This window comes from Geotrypetes seraphini, chromosome 7 (assembly GCF_902459505.1).
Source record: "Geotrypetes seraphini chromosome 7, aGeoSer1.1, whole genome shotgun sequence".
Lineage (NCBI taxonomy): Eukaryota > Metazoa > Chordata > Amphibia > Gymnophiona > Dermophiidae > Geotrypetes > Geotrypetes seraphini.
In genome coordinates, this window is record NC_047090.1 from 172,039,652 (window position 1) to 172,060,296 (window position 20,645).

At 40.0% G+C, this 20,645-nt stretch overlaps 1 protein-coding gene across 8 annotated transcripts in view; it reads right to left on the minus strand.

Moving 5' to 3' along the window:
* Window positions 1-20,645, minus strand: part of PPP4R4 (protein phosphatase 4 regulatory subunit 4) — a 417,794-nt gene that overhangs the window by 47,706 nt on the left and 349,443 nt on the right. For 7 of the 8 annotated variants that reach the window (XM_033953256.1, XM_033953258.1, XM_033953257.1 and 4 more), the window contains 2 exons: window positions 13,286-13,352; window positions 1,856-1,936 (listed from right to left, as the gene is read on the minus strand). In XM_033953256.1, coding sequence (XP_033809147.1) covers window positions 1,856-1,936; window positions 13,286-13,352 — 148 coding nt within the window. The remainder of the gene's footprint in view (window positions 1-1,855; window positions 1,937-13,285; window positions 13,353-20,645) is intronic. The other variant, XM_033953260.1, reaches the window with a different exon arrangement.

The following is a 20,645-nucleotide window of genomic DNA, read 5'->3' on the forward strand; positions in this document are numbered from 1 at the left end:
CGCTTGAATGAGCTGTGCTGCTTACCTCATCTAACCAGCATCTGTGGCGACTCTCCCCATGTTTTAATATGGGGAAGAGGAAGGGAGCTTTTCGCCCTAACCCTCCGGCGACTGCCTCTCCGGCAACTGGAGCCTCTCGGCGGTTGGTCCAGACGTCGATACAGAGCGCGTTTGCCTGTTCGGGTAAAGAAACCTGTCCCACTTTGGGGGAGAGCCCGGAATTTTTGGCCAATCTCAGCGCGGGACTGAGCCGGGCATCTTTGAGCCCAGAGCAAAGGCAAATCCTTCCCCAACCCGGAAGCGAACTGATGCAGGGGCTAGAGGGAGTCCTGCCTCCTAGAGAAGGTCGGATCCCACTATGAGAGGGATGCCTACACTGGACTCTTTGGAAGAAAGAGCAGGCGAACAAGGTCAGCTAATTCCATGCACCAGAGGAGAAGAGGTGAGAGACGCTTTGGGAGGAAGAGCTGTTATTTTTGGGGAGTTGAAAAAGCCTGAAAGGATTGATATGGAAGCGCTCTGGCAGGCCATATCAGTCATGGATTCCAACCTGAAATTAATTTTTTCTACTTTGAAAGTGGACTATGGTACTGTCTTTTCCAATGTGCAGCAACAAGGGATAACATTAACTAATTTAAAGGAAAAATTGGAGAAGCAAGAAGAGAATTTAGGACAAATGAAAAGAGTGGAATTGGAAAGGATTAGAGAGAGCTCCTATATATCACGTAAAATGGAAAACTTTGAGAATCAACTACGGAAAAATAACTTAAGAATTTTGAACTTTCCAAAATGTCCCATTATCTCACCAGTAGAAATGGTAAGAAAATATTTTCAGGAGAAATTGGCCATTCCAATGGAGAATTTACCTCCAATTGTGAGAGCTTATTACCTGAATATCAAATGGCCACAAGGGGAGTCTACTCCTATCGAAAAGCTACCAGCTCAAAATGTGGATATGGATTTGTCAACTTACTTAGAAAATTCCTTTGAGGTCATGACTGGTAGAACTACTTTGTTGCTTACATTAGCCTTGGAAAGTGAATTTATTTTACGTTTGTATTTCCATCATATTAATGACAAGTTTTTGGGCTCTAATGTGCAAATTTTTCCTGATTTAGCTCAAAAAACCCAGAGACGTAGAAAAGAATTCTTGGCCTTAAAACCAAGAGTTCTTGCTCTAGAGGCTACATTTCTGGTTACATTTCCCTCAAATTTTTATTTTTTTGAGCCCAGTTATTGGAATTTATTGCTTCTAAAGAAGGTCTGGTAACCATGTCTAAATAGGTATGACCTTCCATCTGGCTGTGGGATAGGATATCTTGTATCGTTACTCTAATACAATTTAATAGTTGATTTGAAGTTTATTTTCTTTCTTGATCTCATAAATATTGTGGGTTAAATAAGAGTTAATATTACTTGTTTATATTCTGTTGTTCTTTGTTAATCTTAAATTTCTTCATCTCTGATATGTATCAAGTTATGATTGCATACTTGTGTAATATAAAAATTCAATAAAAATGTAAAATTAAAAAAAAGAAGGGCTGAGAAATATGACCGAGTCTAAAATAATATCCAAACCTTTTCTTTGAAAGCAAAGGAAGAAAAGAGATAGGAGGAGGCATGAGGTCATAAGAGGACCAAGGGGGCTCCACTTGGTGATATAATGTCTGACGAATGTCATGAACAGCTTCCTAGAATTTTCTACATCTTTTGAATAAACAGTCTGCACTGCTGCCATTGAGTGATATCACCCATTTGCCTGGGTGAAGCCATGCTGCTTGTTTACAGATATATATATATATATATTACAAAAGAAAAGCATAACTCCAGAGAAAAAGAAAACAACTTTTCTTACCTGCTGGTGAGTTTGCAGTACTTCCCATGATAGAAGTAGGAATGTTTTTTGCCAAAGCTGACCCTGTTTTACTGTCTCTACCTAAAACACAGAGAAGGAAGCCACCATAAAGAAATATAGGTCTTTCATGAAGAAGCAATTTTCAGATCAAAGAAAATTAAGTGTCATTGAGAGGATTTTTTTTTTCTTTCAGGTGAATCCTGCTCCAAAAATTATGGGGCATATCAAAAGTTTAGATGCATGTCAGTATGATTTCAAATTAAACAGAGAAATTACAAGTTTTAACTATTCCTAAGTCATGTTTGAAACATATACCAGTGGATCAGGCTTTACTACTAAAACATGTAAACAAAATCAGTATTATTAATAATAAACAACAAAATAAAATATGACTTAAAATATAACATGCAAAACATATGGGTGAAGCCATAAAATTTACAAGTTATTCCACATATTCACCCCAGAGTAGAGTTTTGGTGGGCTCACACTTTTTATCATAAATGTAGTGGTTAGAGTGGCTTAAGGACCTGGATCCTCCTCTCTATGGTTCACTAGCCCATCCACCAGGTTACTTAAGGCACCAGTGTGATGCTCTACTAAGCTTTTCCATACCAAGTGCTGCTGTTCTAGAGATAGGTTTGTATGCTTTCATTCAGATTATAGGGGGATGGAATGGGATTAGTGAGAAGGGGGTGGGGGTGGATCATACTTTAAAGCAGTGGTTCCCAACCCTGTGACCACCAGGTCAATCGGGTTTTCAGGATAGCCCTAATGAATATGCATGGAGCAGATTTGCTTGTCTGTCACTTCCATTATATGCAAATCTCTCTCATGCATATTTATTAGGGCTAGCTTGAAAACCCGATTAGCCTGGTAGTCCTCCAGGACAGGGTTGGGAACCACTGTTTTAAAGTATCCAGTTGTCATTTAGTCAATTTAATAACCTTTGTGGCACTTAGATGTTTCTAAAACAGGTCTAGCTCTGAACGTCTAAGTTCCGTCCAGACAAAACCAAATTCTTAATGCTTGAAACGGACAAAAACCCATCCATAACAGACCTGGAAATTAAAGCAATCAAATACCCAATCCAAACCTCCCTCAAAATCCTGGGAGTGCTGATAGACAGATGCTGCACTATGCAGACTCAAATCAACAAAACTACCCAAAAAGCATTTTTCACAATGCGCAACTTAAGAAAAATAAGGAAATTCTTTGACAAAGAACACTACAGGATCATTGTACAATCCCTGGTACTAGGTCTTGTGGACTACTGCAATATCCTATATCTACCATGCCCTACAAACATGATCAAAAAACTACAGACCGTTCAGAACACAGCTCTCAGACTAATCTACTCCCTCGGAAAATATGACCACATCACCAACGCCTACCTAGACTCACATTGGCTACCGATTAGAGCCAGAATTCAATTCAAACTGTACTGTCTAATCTTCAAAGTATTCAACGGTACTGCACCTGCCTATCTAAACGATCGCCTAAACCGTAACCTTCCACCCAGAATAAGAAGAACACTGACACCATTCTCATACCCACCACTCAATGGCACTCATCGTAAAAAGCTTTATGATAACCTCATAGCAACGCATGCAGCAAAACTCGAACCCTCCATCACTAGATTGTTAACCTCAACATCTGACTTCAAAGCATTCCGTAAAGAAATCAAAACGCTGCTATTCAAAAAGTATATACAATCTACCTAATCTCCCTCTCCTCTTCCACCGACCAGGTTTGCTCACTCCCTGGCACCATACCCTCAATCGACCAAAAATATATAAAAAAAATAAATAAATAAATAAATAAAAATACCTGGAACCTAATTCATCCTACCGAAACCGATTACCTACCAACGTATGGAAACAGACTATTTGATATGTATAGTAATGTAACCTGATTTATCTTCCATTGTTATTATGTCTACACACTCATTCTGTCATTAAGTCTATACCCTCAATCTGTATTGTCCAATGTCATGTACCCTCCTGGAAATGTCCAGCTCTCTTCTTATGTAATCCGCTTTGAACCGCAAGGCACAAGCGGAATAAAAATCACTAATGTAATGTAATGTAATGTTTTGAGAAAGGTTTGATTATCGCCACAAAGCATCCAAGTTAAGTCCATCCAAAGCCTACCCATAACACGCCATCCCAAAATGCCCCCTGGAACTCTGGAAGCACAGCGGATGAAACATCACAGTAGAAGTCAAGGAAAACAGTTTTGATTATTGGCACTTGGACATCTTGGCGATTAGGACGTCTAAGTGCCAACAGGTGTTGGGTTGGGGTTTTTTTTAGGACGTTTTAGGTTTTTTGATTATGAGCCCCATAGCCGTTTTGTTTATATTTTTATTTGGCTTGTATGTTACTAAGGGGCCCTTTTACTAAGCTGTGTTAAGCACTGGCTATCTATATCTCATCGTATTACATTTAAGATTTTGCTCGTATTATTCTTGATTGGTTGTTCAGGTCAGCCATTGTTTCTTTCTAGAGTTTTGACTCTACACAGATCTTCTTAGCATAACCTACTAGTCATTCCTTCATTTTGTGAAATTGTTTATGATAATATTTGTTCCTCTATTTTCTCAGTCCAAGGACCAGAGCTCTGCAATAAACTGACTCTCCAAGAACTCAATCATCTTTGCCAAAGTTCAAATCAGATTTGAAAACCTTCCTCTTTATTGATGCATATACTTAAAATTTGTGCAGATGCATTTACTGAGTAGTAGACTGGGATATACAGCTATCTTTACATTACCCCCGTCTTTTCTGTTATCTTCTTTTTGTATTCTACTCTATGCTATACTCTGTTTAGATTGTAAGTTGCCTAGACATTGTAACTTGATAGGCAGGATAGAAAGTCCTTAATAAACTTGAAACTTAGGGCTCCTTTTACAAAGCCGCGTTAGCGGTTTAACGTGCATAATAGTGCGTGCTAAACAGCCGGCCGCGCTAGACGCTTTACGCCAACATTGAGCTGGCATTAGTTCTAGCCACGTAGCACAGGTTTAGCGCACGCTAAAAAGCTGCGCACGCTAAAACCACTAACGCGGCTTCGTAGAAGGAGCTCTTCGTCACTAACACAAGCTTAGCAAAGCAAAAATGGTTTAATGCAGCACCTGCTAAAGAGTCCTGCATTACTTTTGGCACTTGTGTGCACTTAATTTGTGGTATTTATTTTTTTGTAATTTTTCTGAAGGAGCTTCAAGGGTGGAGGATGGGAAGAGAGTAGCCATGGAAGCAGTGAAAGATTAGGTTCTTACCTGGATAATCTTCTTTCTGTTAATACACACAGGAGTCTGCACATTAGGTGATCAGTCTGTGCCTGCGAACTGCTTGCAGAAGGATATCAATCACATATTTCAGCTCCTCCTCCTTCACCAGTGCCCTCTTCAGTTTGTACCAAAGCAACTGATCTCCACTGTAACAAAAAAAAAAGAGAAGGAAGGGCACGGGGAACTTCCCCAGAGATGTCATACATTTCTGTTCTGCTTTGTAACTCATGAAAAAGAGCAATAATTAGCATGAACTTGAACATCTATGTATCAATGAACCAACCAGCTGTGTGCAACTAGCACCAACACATAAGGAGCTGCAAAGCTCAACAAACTCAGTACTTTATTAGTAATTACTCATACGTGTTCATTCAACTGATAGGAGAAGGCCTTCAGGGCAGGCCGTACAGACTCCTGTGTGTATTAACAGAAAGATTATCATCTAGGAAAGAACCTAATCTTTCATTCTCTTACATATATACAGAAGTCTGTACTTTAGGTGATGTACCAAAGCAGTGTCAGACGTCTAGGGTGGGAGGATGAACCTGCCTATAAAATGAGGACCCAAAAGCAGCAACATCTTGAGCTGCCACATCCACTCTGTAGAACCTTGTAAAGAAAAGGTATGGAGGGTAGACCAAGTAGCTGCTATACAGATTTTTTTGAGTGGAACTGCCTAGGACTCCACCCATAATGTCAAACTTCTAGTCAAATGAGCTTTGAGAGAAACAGGTGTTTGTTTGCCACAGCCAATGTACTTCAACATACATTGGCTACGCAATCAAACACCTTCTTCTCTCAAAGCTCATTCAACTAGAATCTTCAGGCTGCCAGTCAGACAGGTGTCTTACTGAGCCTTGAACCCTTGCAGACCTGCGGACATGAAAAGGGAGGAGGCAAAATACAGCCAGCACCCTGTGGAGCCCCACTGAGCTCCCTATGAATGTTTGACAGTCTATGTTCAAGACCCTGCAATATAGTAGGTGAGCAATGCTACAAGGGGAACGGATCCCTGAACTCCAGAAAAGTTTCTGCAGGCTGGCCAACAGGTATCACAGAGGGATTAACCTGTCAGCTGCAGATCTCAGTCTGCTTCTCCTCCACACAGGCAGAGCTGAACCCTCAACTAGGGGAGCTCTGAGCATTGAAAGCCATCAAAAATTCAAAGACCCAAAAAATAAAGACCCAAAAAAAGATTAAAAAAATAAAGAAATATACAGAGCAGAGCAGAAAGACTCCTTCCGGCTCACGTGCAAAAGGAAAAATTAAAGGGAGCAGCAGAGCCCTTTAGTGAAGGAGGAGGGGTTCAAAAGCTGAAGTGCATGACTCATGAGCAGGGGGATATTGCCCGTTCATCCAGAATGACAAACCTATTGCACTAGAAAATCAGTTATATAATCTTCAAAACCCTAAACAGGAAACTCTCTATACAAAATCCTACTGAAACAATACTCATAAAATGTAAACATACTGTATACATACAGATTGTCAAGTTGCTCATACAATTTCTATCTCTAATACTATCCATAGGCCTCCTGGAAGAGTATGGTTTTGAATGAAGCTCATTTTAAATGTATGTAGATTTTGTTCCAATCTTAAATAAGGTGACAGTATATTCCATAGTTTGGGCACACAAATATAAAATTCCGATACTTCTTCAGTTAAACCACTTGAAAAGAGAGCATTTACAAGGATTTATGAGTGTAACTCAAGAGTCCGTTGATAAAGATGAAGGCCTGTCACATTAACTACCGATTTGAGGTTGTTAAGAACCTTGAATACTATGAGTAAAATCTTAAATGTAACTTTCTGTTTGATTGTTAACTAGTGCAATACTCGATACAGTACCATAGATTTTGGGTGATTGATGTTAAAGCCTGAGAGTGCTCCATATTCATGAGCCAACTCGAGAAGGATATCCAAGGAGTACTGTGGGGCAGTAAATATACATAGCATGTGTCCTTTACTATGCTTATTGTAGTCCTCCCTACTTCCCTTATGTATTGGTACGTCATGTTCATGTGTGTCAGTTGTAGTTAATAATCAAAACCCTGTTTTTAATTGTAAATCGCTTTGAATTAATGATATTGCGATACATCAAAATTTTAATAAAACTTGAAACTTGAACTTGATTCACAAAAGCTCATACCTTAAACATGGTGCGTCTAACAATAACTTCCCGGATACCCTCCTCCATACAATCATGGACAAAAAATGCTCGAGGGTCAATAAAATAGCAAGGAAAAAGCGGGCAGCCTACTTGTATTGAAAAAGAGAGCAGGTGCAATTTACAAGAAAGGACACCTGTGGCTGGTGATACAATGTTTGAATTGCCTCTAGAAACCACCAGAGATCCCTACATACTCCAAGGTATGAAACATGAATTGCCAATTCACCTTGTCGAAGGCTTTCTCGGCATCTAAACTGGCTAAAACAGATGACACCTCACACTGTTGGCAGCATTCCATACCATCAACAACTTCCTGCCCTTCACAAATCCCACATGATCAGTATGTATCACAGTTGACAAAGATAATATGATATTCTCTACTTTATTCTCCATTCCTTTCCTGCTTTCTTGACTACTGCTCCACACTGACCAGAGGATTTCAATGGGATAACCTGAACCTTGTATCATATAGCTTTAGCTTGGATTGCTGTTTCTTATATACAGTACATCACTTTACACTTAGCCATAATATGAGGGCTGTTCAAAAAGTATCAGACCTTTATTCATAAAAAATACTCGTATTCAGATACAACAATCTTATACTAATTCTCCTTCAAAATAGTCCCCTTGGGCTGCCGCACACTTCTTCCAATGGTTCTGCCACTGTCAGAAGCAGCGCTGGAACGCCTCTTTTGAGATTGCTTGCAACTGGTTAGTCGCATTCTGCATGATATCTTCTCTTGAATGAAATCTGGTCCATTTCAGGGACATTTTCAGCTTGGGGAAAAGCCAGAAGTCACATGGAGCCATGTCAGGAAAGTAGGGAGCCTAAGGAATCACAGGTATGTTGTGTTTGGCCAGGAAACTCCGTATCAAATGTGAAGAATGGGCAGGTGCGTTATCACGATGGAGCTGCCAATTGCCTGCTGCCCATAGGTCCAGCCTGTTGCGTCTCACAGCGTTACGAAGGCGACACAGAACCTCTTGGTAGTACCCCTTGGTGATTCGACAATCCTGCATCACAAGGGTCCTCATTTGGTCAATGACAATCTCATTTCTGGATGTTGAGGGCCTAACAGAACGTGCTTCACTCTCCACTGATGTCCGGCCATCTCTGAAGCGGTTGTATTATTCCTTTATCTGTGTGGTATCCATTGTTTCATCCCCAAAGGCCTGTTGAATCTTGTGGATCATTTCCACTTTGGAATCGCCAAGCTTTACACAAAATTTAATGCAGTAGCGTTGTTCAACTTTTTCTGTCATTTTGTCAAAAATGAAAATCCGACAGTGCTCACTTACACTTCCTCACTCATTGGTGGTCTGCCAGCGACTGACAGCTTCTGTAGGTGGGGAAAAATCCAAGCAACGCATTAGGGTTGCCTACATATGTGTACCAAACCACGCCTCCCTAGCTTTATTTGTTTATGCAAGAAAAATTAAGGTCTGATACTTTTTGAACAGCCCTCGTAAATTTCATCTGCCATCTGGATGTTCAATCTCTCAAACTCAAAGTCCTCTTACAATTTCCCACAAACTTTTGTATTCAACAACTTTGAATAACTTTGTACCATCAGCAAATATTATCACTTCACTTGTTATTCCTATTTCCAGGCCATTTATAAATATATTAAAAAGAAGTGGTCCCAATACAGACCCCTGGGAATCTCACTACCTTTCTCCACTATTGACCATTTAATCCTATCTGATTTTTCTTTTTTACTTATTTCTTAATCTATAGTAGGGCTCTGCCTCCTATCTCACGATATTTAATTTCTTCAGGACTCTTTCATGAGGTGCTTTGTCAAATTCTTTCCAAATATCCAGATACACACTTTCAGCCAGCTCACCTTCATCCATATGTTTATTTGCCCCTTCAAAAATGTGTCAGATTGGTAAAGCAAGATTTTCCATGCCTATAAATATGTTGGGTTAGTAAGAATAAAAATGTACAACACTTGCTGGCTTTAAAAAAGGTTTGGACAAGTTCCTGGAGGAAAAGTCCATAGTCTGCTGTTGAGACTGACATGGGATGGTAGCATGGAATGCTGCTAATATTTGAGTTTCTGCCAGGTACTTGTGACTTGAATTGGCCTCTGTCAAGATGGGATAGTGGGCTAGATGGACCATTGGTCTGATCCCGTAGGGCTATTCTTATGTTCTTATGCCTTCAAAGGCTAGATGTCCTGTTATAAAACTGCCTTTTTTTTCTCCATAAAGCACTATATGAACTTATGTGCACGACAGAAGAGCGGGACTTGGGTGTGATTGTATGTGATGATCTTAATGTGGCCAAACAGGTTGAAAAGGTGACGGCAAAAGCTAGAAGGATACTAGGTTGCATAGGGAGAGGTATGGCCAGTAGGAAAAAGGAGGTACTGATGCCTCTGTATAAGACTCTGGTGAGACCTCATTTGGAATACTGTATACAATTCTGGAGGCCACACCTTCAAAAAGATATAAAAAGGATGGAGTCGGTCCAGAGGAAGGCTACTAAAAATGGTGTGTGGTCTTTGTGATAAGGCGTATGGGGGACAGACATAAAGATCTCAATCTGTACTTGGACAGCTTGCCGCCGAGGAGTCGTAGTCGAATTTTGAACAGACTGCAACTGCATTCTGCTCCGTCTGTCTGACCTGGGATTCCTTTTCTGTTGGGGGAAGGGGGGAGGGGGATACAGGTCTGTTGGGGGGTGTTTGGGTCTCTTTGTTCCCTGAGAGGACATCAGAGTCCAGTCCTCTTGGGGGGGGGGGGAGGTGCCCCTCTTTTGCCTGTTGTTGGAAAAGTTACAATCCTTGTCTGTGTTCTGTGGTTGTGAGCTGTTACTCTCTTTAGCAATAAAAACAGATTTAATAATAAAAAAAAGATCTCAATCTGTATACTTTGGAGGAAAGGCGGGAGAAACATAGAAACATGATGGCAGATAAAGGCCAAATGGCCCATCTAGTCTGCCCATCCACAGTAACCATTATATCTTTCTCTCTCCGAGAGATCCCACATGCCTATCCCAGGCCCTTTTGAATTCAGAGACAGTCTCTGTCTCCACCATCTCTTCTGGGAGATTGTTCCATGTATCTACCACCCTTTCTGTAAAAAAGTATTTCCTCAGATTACACCGAAGCCTATCACCTCTTAACTTCATCCTATGCCCTCTCATTGCAGAGTTTCCTTTCAAATTAAAGAGACTCAGCTCATGTGCATTTACATTACATAGGTATTTAAATGTTTCTATCCTATCTCCCCTCTCCTGCCTTTCCTCCAAAGAGAGGGGAGATATGATAGAGACGTAAGAACATAAGAATTGCCTTACTGGGTCAGACCAATGATCCATCAAGCGCAGTAGCCAATCCAGGTCACTAGTACCTGGCCAAAACTCAAGGAGTAGCAATATTCCATGCTACTGATACAGGGCAAGCAGTGGCTTCTCCCATGTCTTTCTCAATAACAGACTATGGACTTTTCCTCAAGGAACTTGTCCAAACCTTTCTTAAAACCAACTATGCTATCTGCTCTTAGCACATCCTCTGGCAACGCGTTCCAGAGCATAACTATTCTCTGAGTGAAAAAATTTTTCCTCCTATTGGTTTTAAAAGTATTTCCCAGTAACTTCGAGTGTCCCCTAGTTTTTGTAATTTTTGAAAGAGTGAAAAATTGATCCACTTGTACCTGTTATACTCCACTCAGGATTTTGTAGACGTCAATCATATCTCCCCTCAGCCGTCTCTTTTCCAAGCTGAAGAGCCCTAACCATTTTAGTCTTTCCTCATACAAGAGGAGTTCATCTCTTTTTCCATCTTGGTCGCTCTTCTTTGAACCTTTTCTAGCGCCACTATATCTTTCTTGAAATAAGACCAGAATTGAACGCAATACTCCAGATGAGGTCGCATAGAGCGATGCAGGGGATTATAACATTCTTGTTAACCATCCCTTTTTTAATAATTCCTAGCATTCTGTTTGTTTTTTTGGCCACCGCCACTCATTGGGTGGAAGGTTTCGTTGTATTGTCTACGATGACACCCAGATCCTTTTCTTGGGCGCTAACCCCCTAGCATCCGGTAAATGTGATTCAGGTTATTCTTCCCAATGTGCATCACTTTGCATTTTCCCACATTAAATTTCATCTGCCATTTGGACGCCCAGTCTTCCAATTTCCTAAGGTTCACCTGCAATTTTTCACAATCTGCATGCGTTTTAACAACTTTGAACAGTTTAGTGTCATCTGCAAATTTAATCACCTCACTTGTCGTTCCAATTTCCAGATCATTTATAAATAAGTTAAATAGCACCGGTCCCAGTACCCCTGCGGCACTCCACTGTTTACTCTCCTCCACTGAGAAAAATGACTATTTAACCCTACCCTTTGTTTTCTATCCGATAACCAATTCCTAATCTATAACTGAACTTTGCCACCTATCCCATGACACTTTAATTTTCTCAGGAGCCTCTCATGAGGAATTTTATCCACATGTTTAGTCACACCTTCAAAGAAGTCAAACAAATTGGTGAGGCAAGATCTCCCTTGGCTGAACACACGCTGACTCCGTCTCATTAAATCTATGTGTTCCACAATTTTATTTTTTATAATTGTTTCTACCATTTTGCCCTGCACCAAAGTGAGGCTTACCGGTCTGTAATTTCCCAGATCTCCCCTGGAGCCCTTTTTAAAAATCGGTGTAACATTGGCCACCCTCCAATCTTCAGGTACTACAGACAATTTTAGCAACAGGTTACAGATCACTAACAGAAGGTAAGCAATTTCATGTTTGAATTCTTTTAGTATCCTGGGATGTATATCATCCAGTCATGGCGATTTATCACTTTTTAACTTGTCAATTTGGCTTAGTACATCTTCCAGATTCAATGAGATTTCCTCCGCATCATCACCCTTGAAAACCATTTCTGTTTCAGGTAGATCTCTTACATCTTCTTCCGTAAAGACCGAAGCAAATAATTCATTCAGTCTTTCTGCTATGGCCTTATCCTCCCTGAATGCCCCTTTTGCTCCATGATCATCCAATGGTCCCACAGATTCCCTCACAGGTTTTCTGCTTCTGCTGTACCTAAAAAAATTGGCATGAGTTTAAATACCTACATAATATAAATGCTATGAGTTTAAATACCTACATAATATAACTTGAGTCGAGTTTCTTTCATTTGAAAGGAAACTCTGCAATGAGAGGGCTTAGGATGAAGTTAAGAGGTGAAAGGCTCTGGAGTAATCTGAGGAAATACTTTTTTACGGAAAGGTGGTAGATGATTGGAACAGTCTCCTGGAAGAGGTAGTGGAAACAGACTTTGTCTGAATTCAAGAGGGCCTGGGATACGCACGTGTGATCTCTCAGAGAGAGAAAGAGATAATGGTTACTGTGGATGGGCAGACTGGATGGGCCATTTGGCCTTTATCTGCCATCATGTTTCTATGTTTCTATATAAAAGTGAGAATGTTAATTATTCATACTATTCAGTGTTAATACCCAGTATTGCTATTTGCATACAGTACATTGAGGAGTCATTTGCATGTATTAAAGATAGCTTGCATAGAAACAGATATATGATGGTAGAAAAAGGCTAAATGGTCCATCCAGTCTGCCTATCCACTTATGCTATACAAGAGCATTAAGTAATACCTATATAAAGGTGCATTAACATGCATTAAATTGAGGCATTATCACAAATACATTTTATACAGACTTCTACATCAATTTCATATTCTTTCTGTACAGAGCAGCCAGAACAGAAATAAGCTAGGGTTCACTCTATGACTTTCTCTTACTTCTAGCTGGAAATATGACACAGAAATCAGCATAGCTAGAATGTATTTTATTCATGCAAAAAGGACAGAGAATTAAAATCATGTACCACCTGCAAAGAATATTATTCTCAAATCAGTGATGAAAATCAGCCTCTTAAAAGAAAGAAATGACCCAAAACATTCCTTTTTGCTTCATGAATGCTTATTTATTGACAAACTTACGCTTCTTTTCAAAGTTTTTCTCACTGGTCTTGGCTTCATTTTGTTGCTTCTCTTTTTCTATTTGCTCCTGTTAGTAAAATAATGGTAATTCACTTAGGGCTATTTATATGAACAGTTTCAGACAATAAAGAGCCCTCTTATGAAGACCACACCCTGTCAATAAAGGTAGTGTAAGCACAGTTCCCTAGCACTTATATAGGCCAATTTTCAAAGGGACTTCTCTGGATATAAATTGATATTTTTCTACAGTGCTAACTTCCTTTCGGAACTTTTTCATGCAATCAGTGGAGAAAACTCAGAGCCAGACTGGATCTGAGAAAGAGAGTACAGGGTTTAGATTTTTTAAATAATCATTCTGCCTTGGACTTGTCAATGGATTTCAGAGGAAAATTCCCCTTTGAAAACTAACATGAAAGAACATGGGCACAGGGCATCCACAAGCCTACCCAAACTGCCAGCAGCCATGGAAAATTTCCTGAAAATTTCCTTTAAAGAACTAAGAGAGGTAATAACTATCATGTATTAAGGGAATAACATATCTGTCTCTTAACGCATATTAAATGGCAATTGTGTCTTATCTTACTCTGAACACGCTAGTTTAAATTATTCTAAGCTGCCTAATAATAAGATGCAATGCACACAAATGTATGTAAGCAAAATACCTTATTTATTTTGCAAATTGAATAGCACAGCTCACACTGAACTCTGCCATCTTAAAGGGGCTAGAGCTGTCTACATAGCAATAGTGGATACCTCCCCCCCAACAAAGACAGCTCTCTGAACAGATTCCCCCCCTGCAGCCCTGTTAAAAAAATAAAAATAATAAATTGCCCCACCATCTTCAGCAACTTCCTCTCTATTCTCTATCCCCTCTCCAACCCCAGGAACATTCATTAAGAACCTAAGAACATAAGAAACACCGTCACCGGATCAGACCGAGGTCTATCTAGTCCGGTGCTCCGCACACGCGGCGGCCCATTTAGGTACTCCCTTTTGGAGACCCGACTTTACCGTATCCCTCAATATGATATGCAAGAAGGTATGCATCCAACTTGCGCTTGAATCTCAGTACAGTAGTCTCAGCCACAACCTCCTCTGGGAGTGCATTCCAAGTACCCACCACTCGCTGTGTGAAACAGAACTTCCTGGCATTTGTCCTGAACCTGCTGCCACTCAGTTTCAGGCTATGACCTCTTGTCCGTGTCACATCTGAAAATGTTAGCAATGCTTCTTCTTGGTCTATTTTATCAAATCCTTTCAATATTTTAAAAGTCTCTATCAAATCGCCTCTCAGTCTTCTCTTCTCGAGGGTAAACAGTCCCTTCATCCTTCCTCTCCAGCATCAAACAGCCTCCAATTTTAAGAACTCAAAAATTAAATCTAAATATACCATGCACCAACAGAATATTGCATAACAGTAGTCAAGTCATATAAAACCCAATAATTTAATATTGCGGCTCTCAAGTCTCAACCCAGAACTCAGGACATACCAAGGCATTCTGATTTTCAAGATATCCACAATTAATAAGAATGAAAGAGATTTGCATACAGTTCCTTCATTACATGTAAATCTCTTTCATGCGTAGTCATTATATATATCCAAAAAACTAGATAGGTCATCATCTCAAAGACTGGATGAAGAAACCCTGATTTAAACTCTTACCCCTCATCCACCAACTCTGCCCATATTACTCCTTGAATAGCAGCATCCATTTCTCTGCCCTGTAAAAATTCTCACCCATAAGCTGAAGCAACATCTTGCTCTCCATTGCCAGTCCCTGAACATACATTCATTCTTCCTTCCTTCCCAGCATTCCCTGGTCTGCCACCTCTCCCCCTTATATTCTCCTCTTCTGCCAGCTTTCTCCCTAGCCCTGTGGAATATTTTTTATTGCCTCCCAGTTCCCCCCAAATCCCCTGGAATATGTTCACTTCTTCTCACAGCTATTCTTCTCCCCCCCCCCCCCAAGCACCCTCCTCCCAGCTACCTTCCTACACCTAGCACCCGGGGATATTTTTTTCCTTCTCATGCCAACTTCATCTCCTATCTCGCAGCCCCCTAGAATATTATTTTCCTCTTCCCCTCAACCTTCTGGAATATTCTCTCCTTTTAGACTCCCTACTCCCCTTGCCATCCTGCTGGAATGATTTTCTATTAGTTTTTCATGCCCCTCCCCCCCAGGAGACTTCCCTTCATATTTCTTTCCCTCTTGGGCCAGGAGTTAAGTTGTCCTCTCATTGGAGCTTGGTCAGGAACCCTCTGACTCAGTGCCAGTGTTTATTAAAATTTGATATCCCACCAAATTTTACAACAGTTCTCAGTGGTTTTACAGAACAATAAAATTCAATAAACATGAGAGAAAGGAACGTCATATAAAGTTTGACCATGTGTCCCCTCTCCTTAGAGAACTACATTGGCTTCCAGTCCATTTGAGAATTCAATTTAAATGCATTTGTATTGCACTTAAGATCTTAGTTGGCCTCTGTATCACTCTTGTCCCTTTGGACTGGAATGTATGTAGATCTCATCTGGCTAGAGCTCTCAGAGATTAAAACTTTCCTTTCCTTCTCTTAAGGGCAAAATCAAATCTATCAGAAATCTTAGCCATTCTTTCTCCTACACACTAACCGAGCTTTGGAATAAGTTGCCACTCTCGCTAAGAAGCTTAGACCCCTTCTTATCTTTCAGGAAGGCTCTGAAGAAACATTTTGGAAATTAATTATTCTACTTTTTCCAAATTTTGTTTTGTTCTTTTGTATTACTCTATTCTTAATGTTAACCGAGTCGAGCTCCAAATTGGTTGATGACCTGGTGTATAAAACTAAGTTTTAGTTCATATAAAATAGAACAATCCTAAAAGAATCCTAAAACAATCATACAATAAATTAAAAAAAAAACCAACATGGAAATAAGTATATCCTGGTATGTAAACGCCAGCCAAGGCAGTAACAGCACCAACGCTCATAGGAATTCTATGAGCATCGGAGTTGTTACCACCGTGGTCAGCACTAAAAATGTTAGAATGGTTTTGTTAAAAAAAAAAAAAAAAAAAGGGGGGGGGGGGGGTAATGAATATGGTAAATTGGAAAGGTGTCTGTTCCAAAAGCTAGCTGAGAAAAATAGGTTTTTAACAATGTTTTGAAGGCCATAAAATTTGTTTCAGAACAAATATTAAGTCAGTTCTGGAGACTGGGAGCTTAATAAAAAAAAAGCCTTGTGACGAGTAAACTCCCATCTTGTTCTTGAAACTGCTGGCAGGACCAATCTGTTATCTTACAATGATCTTAATGTATGACCTGGAGTATAAGGAATAGTCAATGAGTTCAGATAACTAGGCTCCATTATATGAAGTGTTTTATGAGCAAGTACTAATTTTTTTAATTGAATCCTAAAACTAATCAGTAACCAATAATATTGTAGAAAAAGAGGGGTTATGCGGTCAAACTTGCTCTTAAACCCTAACAATCTAATGGCAGTATTCTGTTTGAAGTCATCTGATATTAAATTTTGTGAGACTGGTGTAAATGATATTATAATAATCAAGTCTTGACATGAAGACTGCAAAAATCAGAGTATTTCCAGGCACCACTTGCACACATAATGCCTATCAGTTTGCCTTCCCCTCCCTGAAGGGCTGTATCTACAAGAGATTCAGAATCCTAGTGCAATCCCTCATACTGAGTCAGCTTGACTACTGCAACATCGCCTATCTAGCAATCTCACAAAAGAATACGAGACGTCTCCAAATAATGCAAAATGCTGCGGTCAGACTTATCTTCGGGCTGAAGAAATTCGACCACGTGACACCCTACTATCGGCAGCTGCACTGGCTACCAACGAAAGCCCGAGTAAGGTTTAAATTTGCCTGCCTCTGCTTCAAAGTACTATACGGCCTGACCCCCAAGTACATAACGGACCTTTTCGCATTTTCCAATAACAAACTCAAGAGAAACACACACCCAAAACTCATTTCCCCTCCAGTTAGAGGCTGCAAAATGAAAAAACACCACGAACACCTTCTCTCTCACCAAGCAGTCCTATGGGGCAAAGACCTAGACCAACTGCTTTCGCCCACTACATACGGGGAATTCAGGAAACGCTTAAAAACATACCTGTTCCAGAAATACCTAAACAATTGACCCGCTCTCCCCTCCCTATTCCACCTGAACTTACAGCACTGTTATAAATATAATCTGTTATCTTCATCTTATCGTAACTTTACGTTGCTATTTATCCCCAACAGGTCCTGTCGGACATTACCTACTAAAATGTACATATTACATTTTCGCTCAGCAAATTGTATTTCTATACTATAGCCTCCTGAGGTCTCTGATCTCTGTATTTCCTCTGAATATCTACTTATTGTATTTCGCTGAATGTCCAGCACTCTTGATTGTAAACCGCCTAGAAGTCGCAAGATTGTGGCGGTATAGAAGAATAAAGTTATTATTATTATTATTATTCCTTGACAGATCACTGTCATTCCAAGCAGGCAAATGGAATAAATATCTAACCACCCTCATTTCTAATTCACCCTCCTACCAATCCTTCAGGAAATCAATTAAAACCTATCTCTTTGATAAATTTCTCTGACTCCTTCCTGCCTGTTTTATCTCTGACATACTTCCTGATGTACCTAACTACTCTTGGCTTACTAATGTAATTGAAATTATTTTCTGTAACATCGCTGTCTATGTACAGTCTCTTTCTCTGTATACCGCTCTGAACTGCTTATGGTACTGCAGTATACAAAATAAAGTTATTATTATGAAAGCTAAAGTTATCAAAGAAAGATCTAAATGCTCGTAAAGATCTTAATGCACAAAAACCAGTTTTTATGACCTTTGAAACCTGAGCTGAGAAAGTGAGATGCGAATCAACAATCGCTCCAAGATATTTGACTTTATCAACAAGAATGTGCCCAGGTGCTGAATTGCTTTAAATATAACTGTGTTGGAAACTCCCTGCAAGGTATCTGGGATCAAGACACACTATGCCATGGAAAGGGTGGAGGTGATCCCAAACCAACCTCTGCGTCCCAGTTTGACTCGGCCTGTATGTGCCTGACTACATGTACTCGCTTTACTGAATATAGAAAAAAAAGGTAAATTGGATCAATGATATTAGAGGCTGAGGATTTTGGTGCCCTTTATAGCTGGAGCTCTGAATCAGTGTCTCATCTGTTAATCGTTAATTAAAATTTGCTATACCACCTGAACTAACTAAGTGAACTAGGTCTAAGTGGTTTACATTCTAAAATCACAATATCAAAGTAAGAAAGAACTACAGTAAAAATAGCAAAGAGCCTAACATTCATCCTAATAGGTTAAGCGTGTCCTTTTCCTACCCCATTCCACTAGACCTTCACTGGTTGCCTCAGGTATGAGGGCCTAAAGGGTACGGAAGGTTTTTGGGGAATCATTCATTGAGAGTCTTGGGGGGTTGTGCTTAGATTAAAGTTTTTCAAATGGCTTGTGTGGGGAGTACCTTTGTAGAAAGGAAGGGGTGTCCACTATTGCTTTTTGATAGGTCTGGCTCTTTTAAGATGGCTCCCCAGGAACACTGGAGAATGCATTGGCAGCCTGAGGTTCCCAAGAAGCAGAATAAAACAACTTGTCAGGTTGATCACAAGATATGTTATTTGTATAATGTGAGAGTCACTAACTTGTAGTACTGAGTTACCATAGGTTACTGACTCCAGTGGCAAAATGGTGACATTTGGATTTATCAATTAATTTCCTTTTTTTGAGTTCTACCACACCAGACCAAAGGGGGTTATGTTCCCCTGCCAGCAGATATTAGCTAGAGAAAAAAAAAGTTCAGAGCTGACTTCAGTCCCTTAAAGGTGGCTGGTGCTGCTTTCCGCTTCTCAGTATACTATGTCCAAAGCTAAGACAATTGAAGGTAATTGTTGTTTTGGGTTTGGAATTCACCACCAAAGCCAAACCTGAGGCAGTCAAAAACATCATTTCATGGCCACTTACCCAGAAATAAGAATTACATGCAGTCATATGAAAAAATTAGGACACCCCCTAAAATATTCAGTTTTTTTCTTAAGAAATATTCACAAATTGATGTCAAATCTTTTATTTATCTCTGGAGAAGAAAGTGATATAATTGCAGGTAAACAAGGAAAAATTTAGCCTCAAAAGATAGCCACAAAAATGTGTATTCTAACTGAGGAATAAATTAGGACACTCCTACATATCCTCCACTTAAAGTGGCTCAAATCACACACAGGTGTATCACATCAGGTGCACATGATTAGAACGTTACCCAGCATTTTGAAGGAGGTTTGTCCTACTTAAACCTCAGACATTTAGTCTGTTGTGCTCCTGACTGCTGTGGTAAGAGTGAACACCATGGTGAGATCAAAAGAGCTGTCCTGAGGCCTTCAGAAAGAAGATTGTAGTGGCTTATAAGTCTGGTAAGGGAATTTAAAAGATCTCAAAAGAATTTGACATTAGCCATTCCACAGTCCAGAAAATAGTGTATAAGTGGAGGACTTTCCAAACAACTGCCAACATGTCCAGGTCTGGCCATCCAAGCAAATTGACCCTCAGAGCAGACCACAAGATGCTTAAAAAAAAAAGTATCCAAAACACCTAAAACGTCATTAAGGGACCTACTGAAGGCTCTTGCTACTGTTGATATGAAAGTTCATGCCTCTACAATCAGAAAGAGACTGCACAAATTTAACTTTCATGGGAGGTGTGTAAGGAGGAAACTTTTGCTCTCTAAGAAAAACATCAAGGCCAGACTGAAGTTTGCCAGAGAGAACATAGATAAATACCAGGGCTTCTGGAATAGTGTTCTATGGACATTTGATTTTAAAATTGAATTATTTGGACACCAGAAAAGAGGACATGTTTGGCGTACACCAAATACAGCATTACAGGAAAAGAACCTCATACCAACTGTGAAGCATGGAGGTGGAAGTGTCATGGTTTGGGGATGCTTTGCTGCAGCAGGACCTGGCCAGCTCACCATCATAGAATCCACCATGAATTCTACCGTGGGAGCTTGAGAAATATGTGAGACCATCTGTAAAACAATTAAAGCTGAAATGGAAGTGGACCCTGCAACACGACAATGACCTAAACATACCAGTAAATCCACCAAGGACTGGCTGAAAACTAAGAAATGGAGAGTCTTGGAGTGGCCGAGTAAAAGCCCTGATCTTAATCCCATTGAGATGCTGTGGGGTGATTTGAAATGGGCTGTACATGCAAGAAACCCCTCAAACATCTCACAGCTGAAAAAATTCTGCATTGAGGAGTGGGCCAAACTTTCCTCAGACTGATGTCAAAGACTAGAAGCATCTCACTGCAGTTATTCCAACCAAAGGAATAACTGCTA